At 39.8% G+C, this 14,236-nt stretch overlaps 1 protein-coding gene across 6 annotated transcripts in view; it reads left to right on the forward strand.

The window, feature by feature from the left end:
* The first annotated feature begins 791 nt into the window (after positions 1 to 791).
* The window catches only part of YAF2 (YY1 associated factor 2), a 106,303-nt gene continuing 92,858 nt past the window's right edge, over positions 792 to 14,236 (forward strand). For 2 of the 6 annotated variants that reach the window (XR_011470836.1, XM_070410411.1), the window contains exons 1-2: positions 852 to 991; positions 1,412 to 1,537. Coding sequence is in view for 5 of the 6 variants with exons in the window: in XM_070410411.1 (XP_070266512.1) it covers positions 966 to 991; positions 1,412 to 1,537 (152 nt within the window). In the remaining variant the exon portion in view is untranslated. Of the gene's footprint in view, positions 992 to 1,411; positions 1,538 to 3,190; positions 4,306 to 8,782; positions 9,474 to 14,236 lie in introns of those variants that run through there. The other 4 variants (XM_070410415.1, XM_070410414.1, XM_070410413.1 and 1 more) reach the window with 4 other exon arrangements.

Genomic DNA, 14,236 nt, shown 5'->3' on the forward strand with positions numbered 1-14,236 from the left:
GAGAGAGAATCATCCATCGGCTCCCTCCTGCACGATCTGAGCCCCCAACCCAGGCAATGTGCCCTCGACTAGAATCGAACCCAGGACCCTTCAGTCCGCAGTCCAAGCTCTGTCCACTGAGCCAAACCGTTATTTTTTAAAAGGGACTAATGAATACTTTAAAAATATTTTGTAAAGCTACCGCGGAGGCCTGGGAAGCGAAAGTAGCGCATGTGTAATTAAAACCAGGGTTAGATTCCTGGCTGTTATCTTCTAATTATGTAATGCAGAGGAAGTCATCGAACCTCCTGTGAACCACGGTTTCATTTCCTCTGAGTTGAGCGCGAAATTCCCTACTTGGTAAACCAGACAGTGTTTTCAGGCCCCAGCCATAGCGCTCAAGGTTGGCTCCCGTCCCCCGCAGGCATCCTCCGGGCTGGGTCCGAGGAGCCCAGGCGGCCAAGACTGGAAAGCGGTTCTCCCGCAGACACCCCGCCCGCCCCGAGCTGGGCGGACCTCCAGACACCGGCCCCGGCCAGGACCAAGCTCCCCGGGAGGACCGAGCATCCCCCGCCAGCCCGCGGGGCGGAGAGAGGCTCGCGAGCGCGTGGCGGCCCCCGCTCGCCCGGGATGCCTCGTGGAGGCGGGGAGAGCGGGCGAGGGGAGCGGGCGGGGCGGCGGCGCCCAGGCCGCAGCGTCACCCCCACGCCGCCCGCCCGCGAACTCGCCGCGGTGCCGGGCCGCGCTGGCCGCGTTTGAAGTCGCGGGCGCGGCCGCTGGTTGGCGGGCGCGGGTCACGTGTCCCGGGCAGGAGTTTCCCCGACAGCTGGAGGCTGCGTGGGATCCGGCGGCGGCTCGGAGCGCGGCGCTGCGGCCCTCCCCGCCCCCTCCTCCTCCCCGCCCGCTTCCGCCCGGCTTATTCTCCTCCGTATTGACAAACAGCGCGGCCGCGGCGGCGACTCTCGGCGAGCATCGGTAGCCAAGCCATGGGAGACAAGAAGAGCCCCACCAGGTAACGGCGCCCGGCCCCCGGGCCCCGACCGGACCGGGCGGGCGGCGGGGCCCTCGCGCCCGGCTGCGGGCGGCCGCCTCGCTCGCCGCCCGGGCAGCCAGCGGGGCGAGAACGGGGGCGACGCCGCTGCTCCGCGCCAGGGGCCGGCGCCGGCCGCCCCACAATGGAGCCGCGATGGCGGCAGCCCGGGGTGTCAGGGCGGCGCGGCGGCGGGCAGGGTTAGCGGCGACTGCACCGCGCTCGCGCCCTCCCCCTTCCTGGCTCCCCTCCCCCTCCGAGCCGAGCGGCGGCCGGGCCCGCGGGGCCGGGGTCGCGGAATTGGGGCAGGGGGCGGGGCGGGGCGGGCGGCCGCGGGCCGGGGCGCCGGGCGCGGCCTGCTGGTGACCCCGCGGGGCGTCGTGTCCGGCTTGTGTCCCGCAGGCCGAAGCGGCAGCCGAAGCCGTCCTCGGACGAGGGCTACTGGGACTGTAGCGTCTGCACCTTCCGGAACAGCGCCGAGGCCTTCAAGTGCATGATGTGCGATGTGCGGAAGGGCACCTCCACCCGGTGAGTCCCGCGCCTGCCCCGCGCGCCGCCCGCCGGCCGGCCGGGTCGCGGCGCCCGCCGAGGACGCCCCTGCGGCGGCGCCCCCTCCGTGACACTCGCAGGCCCGGCGAGAGGAGGCCAGAAGGAGGGGGCGGCCGCGATAGGAATTGGGTCAGATTGATCGCGACCCCAGCCATGGCTTGCGGTGAGGGGTAATTGAAGAGGCCGTAACGTCTTTTGCTGCCAAGAGGGAATAAATTATTGAAGGGAGGCAGTAGCGACTTGGATTCAATTGGTGTCACTAGGTGTAATGCCCTCCCCCGCACCGCACCCCACCCCACCCCACCCCACCCCACACACATTCCGGATGCAATAGTGTTGGCTGCATTGTTGTGTTAGTGTGTCGGAACCAAAGAAAAACCATGAAGACCTCCTCTTTAGGAGCAAAAGATGTAATTTAGTGTCGTTCTTCAAAGTAAACTGTTTGGTTATACAATACAGAATAGATTTAACTTCCTTTTTTTTATGCAGACGTCTGGAAGGGTCAGATCAAGGTTTTGCTTCGTGTTTTTTTATAAATAGGTAGTTGGAGATGAGCCCAGTCACGGACACATTTTTACCGAAAGTATCTGAATATCTTCAGTTTGATCAAATGGCAATCTGTTAGACTGTACCAACGAGATGACTTGATCTCTTGTCTATTTTTAGTCTTTATTTTATTGTAAGCTTGCAACAATTGAGTCTTTTACAAAAACACTTAAGTTCATTTACTGGGTAAAGAAAATCATCCAGGAAATTCCAAGTCAGTGACAGTCTTGATATGCCAGCACTTAGTTACAGAGTTCCTTCGCCTTTATAGGAAGGTAGTTTTTAAGTTAATTTATTATAATCCTGTGATTTATAGCTTGATATTGAGTTAACATGTATTTTGATATCACAGAATCTGTTACAAACTAAATTACCACAAGAATATAAGCATACTAATGTGATATACTGTTGTTTTAAAAAACACTAACACAAAATTGACTTTAGATGTATATATTCAGTATAAATTAGATTTCTAAAAATGAGCTATTCAGATTTTTAAGCACCATTTAGAATATTTTATTTAAATTTTTAAAATGTAGATTCAGAAATGGTTGGCAATAATTTAACATTTTAAGATTTACTCAGTGAATGAAGCTGGCTGCTTTGGACATAAGTCTTTTTGTAAATCATAGTATGCTTTTCGCATATTCCCATTTTCATTGGATGAAATTTTCCATGATATCCTTTAAAAAGCAAATTTTCAAAAATTTACAAAATTCAAGGGAATGTAACAGAACATTCTAATAAAAAAGTACCTGTTTGCTAAAATGAATGTGGTAACTATTTTTGGACCTGTGATTTAAGTATTTTTGAAAAGCAGAATATCTTTATATCTTTATATCTATATAAGGTTGGAATTGGTTCAGATTATGTTTGTATATCTATGTTAGTACTTTCCACTTTTAAAAATGCTCAATAGACAATTTTCAGAAAAATTGGTTTTTGGAGGCAGGAATTTTAAAGTGGAGATGGTTATTATAATCTTAATCTCTGGTATGAAATTGTTGCTTTTTGTTGTTCCCTCTATTTTCTTTGTAGCCATTAGAAAAATACTGAAACTAGAAGAGCCTATATGTTTATTTGCAGGGACAGCAAGGAAGGGGGGAAGCTGGTGTCCTACTCCACAGCCAGTCTTGGGATTAGAGGAACCATGAGAAATAGAGTAGGTGGTGGCAGCTCAGAAGAGAAGAAACAGGCTGAATACCTGGCACCTGGAAAAAGAAGGAATATAGTGCACAGGGGAGTTGGCCCAGGACAGAGAAGTGGGCCTAGTTTAAAAGAGGCTTGAGGCCCCCTTGGGGCCCCCTGATATTTTTTACCAGTACATCTGAGCTCTTGTAGATCCAATTTTTAGTGAATTACTTGAGGAGGACTCAGAGAAGCATTCTCATTTGGATTGAAACTGAAGAGGCTCTGGGCAACTCACCAGAAGTCTAAGGGACACTCTGTTCCTAAAAGTAAGTGTTCTACACTACAACCCTCTCAGCTTCTTCCTTCCCCTCTGAATTGTCTCTTCTCTTTTGATTTTGGCTATAAATTAAGAGCTCTAAGAGCTCTAATTTCTGTTATTTTCTTCATTTCTGAAAATCAGAGTGGAATCCATGTTTGGATAAAACAATGGAGCAGGGCATTGTTAATAGAGCAGATATTGATTGCACCACAAAATATTGCCCTTCCTGGTAATGTTAGAAAACAGGATTAAAGGACTGCAGAACACTCTGGAGAAGCAAAAGTTTTCAGTAGTTGGAAGAAATAATTCTCTACAACTGACATGTTAATTAGCAGTTAAGGTAATTTCAAGGATAAGGTTGGTGATTACCAAAGCAGGGGCTGGATAGCTGCAGAGCAGAAGGATGCAGATTGCTAATGACTAGTTTGCAAGAGGACAGACTCGGCTTGAATCCCTTGGGTCAGACTGACCTTTGAACTGATTCTGTCTCGGTCCATATATGGGAGGCCAAGTGTAAGCCATCCCAGACCCTTGAAACATCTTTTCTTCTAAACCTCCAGAGAAGATGGGGCCATGGTCCCCTATAAAGTCTTCACTGGCAATTTTATTTTCTTTAAAGAATATCTAGTTAAAAAAAAGTCTAGTTCAAATCCCTTATATTACAACAGAAGACCATTTCCTTTGGCTATATCCTTGGTAGGTCATGCTTTTCTGCAGAATAAGTTTGTATGGAATGAAAAGAGGTTATGTTTACAGCAGTATTTTAAATGAAATGTGATTTGATTGAAGTAGCTTCAATTCCTAAATTGATAAATTATATTCTTTAAATTTAAACCATTTCTATGATTGGATTTTAGTTTGTACTTGCTTGCCTTAATTAGTTTAAATTTTATTAATCTTTTTTTAATCCAGAAGCTAAATAACTACATAGTTCAAGTACCTGAGATTTTCTACGTTGTGCTTTTGTGAGCGAAAATGATAAATGTCAAAATGATAGGAAAAGTTTAAAAAGAAAAAGCTATGGTGACATTGTTATTGAAAGTACTACATAGTCTTCTTCATATTTTATTTTTTATTTTAAAAATATTTTTATTGATTTCAGAGAGGAAGGGGGAGAGAGAGAGAGAGAGAGAGAGAGAGAGAAACATCAATGATGAGAGAGAATCATTGATCGGCTGCCTCCTGCACGCCCCCTACTGGGGATCGAGCCCACATCCCGGGCATGTGCCCTTGATCAGAATGGAACCCGGGACCCTTCAGCCCACAGACCAACGCTCTATCCACTGAGACAAACCAGCTAGGGCTCCTTCATATTTATATCTCAACTTCTTATAACGCAAGATGTCTCAAATATAAATCTGAGAAACTAAGAAATTAAGAGCCATTATGAATCATCTCAGAAAATGAAGTATTGAGTATAGTGTCTGTGTGAGGATAGTATAATGTATGATGATTGAGTTAGATTAGTATCTTACTGTCACTTCATATAGGAATGGAAATTACTGCTTAATTCAGATAGCAAATATTAAAAAATGATGATGACACCCTAGCCGGTTTGGTTCAGTGGATAGAGCATCAGCCTGCAGACTGATGGGTCCCAGGTTTGATTCCGGTCAAGGGCACATGCCCGGGTTGCGGGCTCAATCCCCAGTTGGTGTGCAGGAGGCAGCCGATCAATGATTCTCTCTCATCATTGATGTTTCTATCTCTCCCACTCCCTTCCTCTCTGAAATCAATAAAAATATATGTTTTAAAAAATGATGAAATGTGATCTAAATGAGAACCTATAAAACATCTAATTCATAGGAGGCTTTCTAGTGTAATTTCAAGTGGAACAGATAATGATCTTCTGAAGGTAAATTGTAATAGCTCCTTTAGATTCCCTGAGATGTTATTTGAGAGAATGATGAAAAAGATTTTACATAGTAGGAAGAGCACTAAGAGTCTGGTGTTGTACTAAGAGTCTGGTGACCAGGGTTCTTATTCATTTCAGTCACTTCAGTACCCAGCATTCAGCAATGTTTATTGAACATCTTATTTTATACAAGGGCAGAGCTAGGTACTGGATATACAGTGGTGAACAAAATAGATGTTTCTTGCTTCTTCTGTATTTTATGATTTTATCAAATCAGAAACACTTTGAATTGTACCAAATCTGTACATGAGGTAGTATTATTAAATCTTTCTTTTATGCTGAAGAGGTGAAATTTTCTCGTGTAAAGAAAAATAGTGTTTCTAACTGAATACAGTGTTGTGGTTAGGGTCTGACTGTTGGTTTAAAGAATGAATTATTTCAGCTTCTGAAATAGAATGGGATTAAGCTGTATAAAATTCACATTTTGAAAAAACCTTAAAGAGACCAGTTATCTGATAAAAATCATTTCAGTATCATTATTGTCTTTCCATACTTGCTTCCTGTCTTGTAATTTGAAGTTTGGCACAGACTCTCCTAGACTTTTGGTGATGGAATGGGAGAAAAAAATTGAGGACCATCTGAGTCAGTCCGTTTTTTAGATAATGCAGAATACCTGAGCCTCCCTTTCTAGCTACCACACTGTTGTTCTAGGAGGAGTTGGGTTTCCTCCCTATATCTTGGGTTACAGTAGTTACATGGGCTCAATGTTTACAGAGAAATTTTGAAAATGATTATGTTTTGATAGTCTAGGTCAGTGATGGTGAACCTGTGACACGTGTGTCAGAGGTGACACGCGAATTTATTTTTTTGGTTGATTTTTCTTTGTTAAATGGCATTTAAATATATAAAATAAATATCAAAAATATAAGACTTTGTTTTACTATGGTTGCAAATATAAAAAAATTTCTATATGTGACACGGCATCAGAGTTAAGTTAGGGTTTTTCAAAATGCTGACACGCTGAGCTCAAAAGGTTCGTCATCACTGGTCTAGGTAGTGGTTTTTAAAGTGTGATCTGAGGAACCCTGGAATTCTCTTTTAGGAAGCCTGTGAAGCCCAAACTGTTTTCGTAATCATACTAAGATGTTATTTGCCTTTTTCACTGTGTTGTTACTTGCAGTGGTGGTGCAGAGGCAATGGTGGGTCAAACTGCTGGCCCCTTAGCATGAATCAAAGTAGTGGCACCAAACTGTTACCTTCACGGTAATCTTCACCACCATGCACATGCAGTAAAAATAACGTCAGACTCACTTAATATCTTTGATGAAGCAGTAAAAGTTACTAATTTAATGAAGTCTCATGTCTTTTTTAATATTCTGTTTCATGAACCAGGAAGTACTGGAACATAAAAGCACATTTTCCTTTATAGCAGAGTGGTTGACTCAAGGGAAAGCAATTGTGTTGAGGTGCAAGCAAAACTAGCTCCTTTTTTTGTAGAACATCATTTTTACTTGAAAGAATTCCTGGCACATTATGGTTTCAGACTTGAATATTAAGAGATATTTTCTAAAAAATGAACAATAGTATTTGTTGGCAATGATAAAAATTGAGCTTTCAGGAGAAAATCAGTTTTTGAAAACTTGTAACCACTACAGTGATATTAAGAACTTAGAATTCTTTACAGATGAGATCATGTGGTAATATTAATTAATGTAATTTATGATAGTTTGTCATGAAATTTGTCAATATTTGGACGATCTTCATAACTCAGTGACCCAACATTTTCCAATAACCAGGGTATGATTTTACAAAACTTGCATGGATATAATCCATTTAAAGTTGTAAATAAGCCAGTGTGTTTTCAGGGAACACTATGAAAATTTCCTTGATGTGGTTTCAGATTTCACATGCAGCTAATCTTTGAGAAACAACTACTTGTGTGTTTTTTATGTAATATCAAAGAAGAATATTCACTATTATCTGAAAGGCTATTAAAATACTTCTCCCTTATTTCTACTACATATTTTTGAGAGTCCAGATTTTCTTCATGTTCTTGAACCAAAACAGGGTAGTACAGCAAATTGAATGCAGAAGTAGATATGACAATCCAGATGACTTCTGTTAAGTTAGCTAATAGAGGTTTGCAAAAATATGAAAGTGCCACTCTTCATGCAAAATTATTGTTTTGGAAAATATAGTTTTTTTCCACAAAAATGTTACTTATATCAACGTGTGATGTACTTTTTGTTAGTTTTTAAATGCACTAGTGTATATTTAAAATTTTTTCTGTTTATTTTATTTCTTGACAGATAAGACAAAAGTTCTTTTAACTTTTGAGAGTGTAGCGATCCTGAGACCAAAAAGTTTATGAACTGTTTGGTCTAGAGTTTTACTAACTTGGGTTTCTACATACAACAGATTTATTTCAGCAGCATTCTTTTCCTTTCCTTTATCCTTTGTTGAGTAAGATCTCTATGTGACCTAGTTGTTAAACTCAGTGGCTTAATTTCAAGTCTTCTTTCTATGTCATCTTTGCAGTAGTTGGTATTGGTAACCTTTTTTTAAAAGAATTGAAATTCTCCTTCCTTGCCATCTGTAGTGCCACTTTTCCCCTAGTTTTCCTTGTATGTCTCTGAAATCAATTTCTGCCTATCCAGACTTGGCTTCTTCTCTTTGTGTGTGGCACAGACTTTCTGAAACCTGAGCTAGAAACTATTATTGACTCATCTTTGATGGTAAGCTATCATCCCTTATGTTCAGTCTTTCTCTGGATTTTCTCTCAAATCTGTCCTTTTGCCAGGTTATGTAGAAGCCCATATCATCTCTCATGAGTTATTGGACAAATTTATCTCTTCTCTAGAATGCTGCTAATGTTATCTTCAGTATAATTTTCGAAAACTATGTAATTATGTTGGTCCCTGTATTAAATAAGAGAGAGGGACTCTCCAGTGACTTCTAATCAAAGGTTAAGTTCCTAAGATTGATGTTTCAGGCAATAATAATCTATTCCTAAGCTACTTTCCTAGCTTCATTTTCTGCTGTGTATCCCAGCCTTTCCTATGCTGCATCAGCACTGAAATATTTTGATCAGGTGGTACTCCCAACTATCATTGATTCAGTCTGTCTTTCTAAATGGATATATAGTAATTATTCCTAGAGAATCACCATATTGTATTATTGTCTAGAGCAGTGGCCGGCAAACTGCGGCTCGCGAGCCACATGCGGCTCTTTGGCCCCTTGAGTGTGGCTCTTCCTAAGCCTTAGGAGTACCCCAATTAAGGTAATAACAGTGTACCTACCTATATAGTTTAAGTTTAAAAAATTTGGCTTTCAAAAGAAATTTCATTCGTTGTACTATTGATATTTGGCTCTGTTGACTAATGAATTTGCCGACCACTGGTCTAGAGCAGTGGTTCTCAACCTTCTGGCTCTTTAAATACAGTTCCTCATGTTGTGACCCAACTATAAAATTATTTTTGTTGCTACTTCATAACTGTAATGTTGCTACTGTTATGAATCGTAATGTAAATATCTGATATGCAGGATGGTTTTAGGCGACCCCTGTGAAAGGGTTGTTCAACCGCCAAAGGGGTCGAGACCCACAGGTTGAGAACCGCTGGTCTAGAGGTTTATCTGTTCTACCAGGCGGGGACTATCTTACTCACTTTGGTATCCCCCGAAGCTAGTAGAATTCCTGGAACATTGTAGGCATTTAAATTTTTTCAATTAACGTGTTGTTTTTTAAATTTGACTATTCAATTTGATATCCAGCATTGCTTTTCCAATAACTTTTAAGTCTGTATTTTTAAACATTATCAGACTCCCCTGGCCAGTGTTGTTCAGTGGTTAGAGTGTCGGCCCACAGACCGAAGGGTCTCTGGTTCGATTTCAGGTCAAGAGCACATACCTGGGTTGCAGGTTCGAATCCTGGCCCACCTTCCATCCCCCTTCCGGTCGGTGCTCTTGCAGGAGGTGGCCAATGGATGTGTCTCTCTCATGTCAGTGTTTCTCTCTCTCTCCCTCCCTTCCAGTCTCTCTGAAAATCCGTGATAAAGTGCTCTCAGGTGAGGATTAACAACAAAAATATTATCAGCTGTTTTGTTTGCAATTTATTGGTATATATTCGTTTTAGCATTATCTTTTACAGCTTACTTTATATTTTGAAGCTGTGTTAATTGATTAAAAACACAATTTTTACAGTTAGACTAGTAACTGAGAGTTAGATGTACTTTCTTCATTCTTAAACATGGCAGTAGTATTTTTATAGCACAATAATGTTATAAGACAATATGTGGTTATTTTGAAGATTAAAGTAGAATACACTTAAAGAACGTAGTATCTTATTTCTTTTCTATTACTGTATTTATTTTGATTCTTTTCATATATTTCTAAATTTCTTTTTCTTTCTTCCACTTGTCATATATACTTTGAAAAGCATACGTGTACAAATAGGAAATACAATTTTCTTCTCAGTTTTTGAACATATTTAGTTTTATCATTTTGTTTGTTTGTTTGTTAATCCTCACCCGAGGATTTTTTTCCATTGATTTTCAGAGAGTGAAAGGGAGAGGGGAGGGGGAAAAAAAGGAGGGGGAGGAGAGGTCTCAATGTGAGAGAGACACATGGATCGGGATCGAACCTGCAACCCAGGTACTTGCCCTTGACCAGGAATCACACCTGAGACCCTCCAGTTTGAGGGCCGACGCTCTAATCACTGAGCAGTGCTGGCTAGGGCTATGTTTATTGTTTTTAAAATTGACATATTAGTTTCTTGGTTTAACATTATTTCAAAGATGATGTTATACATGAGTACCTTAGCATTTTAAAGAAACAACTTTGGAACGTTTTATGTTTTTTATTTTTATTCTCTCACTTATCACCACTTATTTAGGTCTTGTTATCCAGACTATTGAAATTTATATAATACAGCTAAAAATGAGAAATTAACTACTGAAGTCATGAAAGAGTACAGCATATTATAAAATATATTTCTCAACTAAATTATAAGATCTCTGTTGAATGACTTTTATTTTTTATTTTTAAATATATTTTATTGATTTTTTACAGGGAGGAAGGGAGAGGGATAGAGAGTTAGAAACATCAATCAGCTGCCTCCTGCACACTCCCCACTGGGAATGTGCCTGCAACCAAGGTACATGCCCTTGACCGGAATCGAACCCGGGACCCTTGAGTCCTCAGGCCGATGCTCTATCCACTGAGCCAAACCGGTTAGGGCTGTTGAATAACTTTTAAAGTTAAGATGGTTGACATTGAGGATCTAGCAAAAAATAAAATATACTAAAACTAAATAGAGATTTATGGTATTTGAAATTGTTTAATTGAAAAACAATTTAGAATTCATATAGTGCATTTCTTTGAACTACTGAGTTTTAAATTAACAAATTAAAATGGAACAAATTAAATTTAGTTATTAAAATTGAACTAATCTTCATTTATCTGTGAACTTACTGCTTTTAAGATAAATAATACAAATTAGCAGACACCTAACAAGTATAGAAATTAGATAGACATTAAGAAAATAATGGAATTTTCCTTCATCTTGTACTTTTTACTGCATCTAGTTGTTCATAGACTAACAGGATTAGTCACTGATATCTTTCTAGAACTTCATTATCATTTTGCCTGCCTAGTTAACTATACTTCAAGACCCAGCTCATGCCCTAGCGGGTTTGGCTCAGTGAATAGAGTGTCAGCCTGTGGACTTGAAGGGTCCCGAGTTCAATTCTGGTCAAGGGCACATACTCAGGTTGCAGGCTCGATCCCCAGTAGGGGGCGTGCAGGAGGCAGCCGATCAGTGATTCTCTCTCATCATTGATGTTTCTATCTGTCTTTCCCTTTCCTTTCCTCTATGATATCAATAAAAAATATATTTTAAAAGAAAGAGAGAGAGAGAGAGAAAAAAAAAAGACCCAGCTCATGTGTCTATTTCCTCTGATATTCTCCTACCTAGGCACATCCCAAACTTGCCTCCTTTTGTGTGTCTTTTGTGCATATCTCTCATTCTGTACTCCATCTCGCTTTAGCATTTTCTCATAAATCCAGCACTGATTCATTCTTTCTCGGGAAGCTGAGTATTTTTTCTCAGAGGACAAGCTAATCAGAGAAGGGAGGATGGCTCTTTGGTTAATGTTATGAGAGTAACCATATTCTCTTTCTAGGATCCAAATAGTCCCTCAAAATTAATATGTGATGTTTACCTTTATTATATCATTTAGCATACTATAGTTCTGTTACATACATGCATTTACTCACTTGTTAAGCTATCAGTTTCTAAGGAAATATGAGTTTTTCATGATCTTTTTTGAAAATGTTTGACAAAGTGCCTGGGAAGTAATATGTTCAATAAAGGTTTGGTAAAAGAGGAACATAGGTATTAAAAAGGAAGTTTTATTTATTTTAAATAAGCTTTGAAAAAAGTTGGTATTTTGAAACAGGTTGTATAAGTTATAATTTGGAGAGGAACTCCTGCATACATGTGTGAACTATCAGAAATAAATGGAAGTAAAAAAATTCTGTAATTCTATAAATGCTTATTAGATACCTACCATATGCCAAGAATTATGCCCGAACTATAGAATTGTGGATGAGAGACTCAGTTCCAGCTCTTTGAGAATTTGAATTCTAGCAAAGAAGATATCACTAGGGAGTAAATAGAAGGAATTTAAATTAATATTCCAACACAGTCCTAGTTTTTTGAGAAGTCCTGTGCTCAAATTAAGTATGAAATCAGTTATTGCTGTGGCCATTATTAATAAACACTTAAGCTAAAATGTGCTTTAATATCATGGCCAATTTCTAATTTGATGGATTACTTGTCTCAAGAAATTTTAGCCAAATGAAGCTGCCACGTCATTACTAGGCAAAACCTTCTCTTTATCTCTTTGTACATGTATATATGTATGTATGTGTGTGTAGATGTGTATGTTTTTAAAAGAAACTACTGTTTTTAAAATAATAGTTGTTATATAATTGAAGATTTCAGAAGACTAAAATTATTACTTGCTGATGACAAATTTACATAGGATATTAGAGACTTAAATTTAAATATATTCAGTATTTACTCATCCCCAAAACCACCTTTTTTGAGAATAAAATAATTTTGTAATAATACTACATTATTAAATTTAATCTGTATTTCTTCAGCTATCGTATTGGTTATATTGGCAATGCTACTCATATTTTTTGTTTTTCTTTAAAAAACATTGCTGAGAAGCTTTAATGAGCTAATTTCTGCAAAGCTCTTTACACAGTAGCTTTTACATAGTAAATGTTCACTAAATGGTAGCCATTACTGTTAAGTATGTATTTGTAAGCATATAATATATGGCCCTGGCCAGTGTGGCTCAGTTGGTTGGAGCTTCGTCCCTGGCACCGAAGGGTTGTGGGTTCAATTCCCAGTCAGGGCACATACCCAGGTTTTGGGTTTGGTCTTTGGGTCATGTATCGGAAGCAACCAATTGATGTTTGTCTATCACATCAATGTTTTTCTCTCTCTAAAAAAAAATAAAATAAATTTTAAAATGCTAAAGAATGCTAATTTATTATTGCCAAATTAATTTTTTTGTACTGTTGGTGATTTGTGGGGTGGGGGTAGGAATTCATTAAAAGCAATATCTTTAAATTTCATTCATGTAGTGCTGTACTGTGCTCATCAAACCACCCTACATGGAGGAAAGGAAGATCGTCATCTCATCACAGTTTAGTGTTAGAACCCAGATTGAGAATGAGGTTGTTTTGACTCGTTGATCTTTTCACCCTTCCATCTCTGATAAACAGGTTTATAAAACAATCCTGTTTGGGTAAAAGGTTTCTTTGCTTACTCCTCTTTCCTTCAATATTAGATACAGGGCCAGCATACTTTGGTAGAAAGATTAGCACTCTCTGGGGTATCAAGTTTTACTCAAGGATTTAATGAAACCATAGTTTTTGTTTTGTTTTGAAAGACACATTGACCTTAAATATTCATCTTTTATAGGTTGTAATTTTACTGGTATTACAAGTGCATAAAAATGTCATGACTTTGTAAATTATTCATTTAATAAATATTGAACACCTACAATGTCTTTGTTTATTGACTTTCATGTTTGTTAAAATCTCTACCCCCCATTTAATTTAATTTAATTTAATCTGCCAGTATTACAGATGTCCTCCAATATAATATTTACTCCTCCTTTACTTCCCTCCTCCCAGCCTTTACCCCCGCCTTCACCACACTATTGTTTGTGTCCATTGTTTATGCATATATGTATATAAGTTCTTTGAGGGGTGTGAGAGAGATTGAGAGAATTTAAGAGCTGGAGGGAACTTTTCAAGAGCTTTCATAATGTTTAGTCATTTCTTGAGACAGGCTAGTTTTTATTACTTGAAACCTTAATGGTAAAGGGGTAAGATAGTCTTCAGAGGGAAGATCCTGAGGGGTTTCAGGAACAGATGTTTGCATTAAAACTTTTGAAATGGGTTGAGGCCACTATTGTTTGCAAACCTTCCTTGGTTAGGATTTTCAGCTCAGTTTGGAGTATTCTTGTTGTGGTATTGTCTTAGAGAACTGCCAGGCAACATAGCAATCTACTGGGTTTGGTCTTTACTATTTGTTGGAACTCATGGCTCTAGCCTCGCATCCTTTGACAAGTAAGAAACAAGCCTGGAAAGATTGTGATTTGTTCGAGGTCACTAACTAGTGTCAGACTCAGGTATTTGCATTTCCAGTTCTTTTTATTACCTAGCCATGGTAGCATTTAAATTTGCTGGCAAGTTAACTTCATAAGGATTTCTTGTAAATTTTGTTATATCTAGATCTAGTGTACAA

This window comes from Myotis yumanensis, unplaced genomic scaffold (genome assembly GCF_028538775.1).
Source record: "Myotis yumanensis isolate MYYU_CA2020_CCGP unplaced genomic scaffold, mMyoYum1.0.hap1 SCAF_3, whole genome shotgun sequence".
Lineage (NCBI taxonomy): Eukaryota > Metazoa > Chordata > Mammalia > Chiroptera > Vespertilionidae > Myotis > Myotis yumanensis.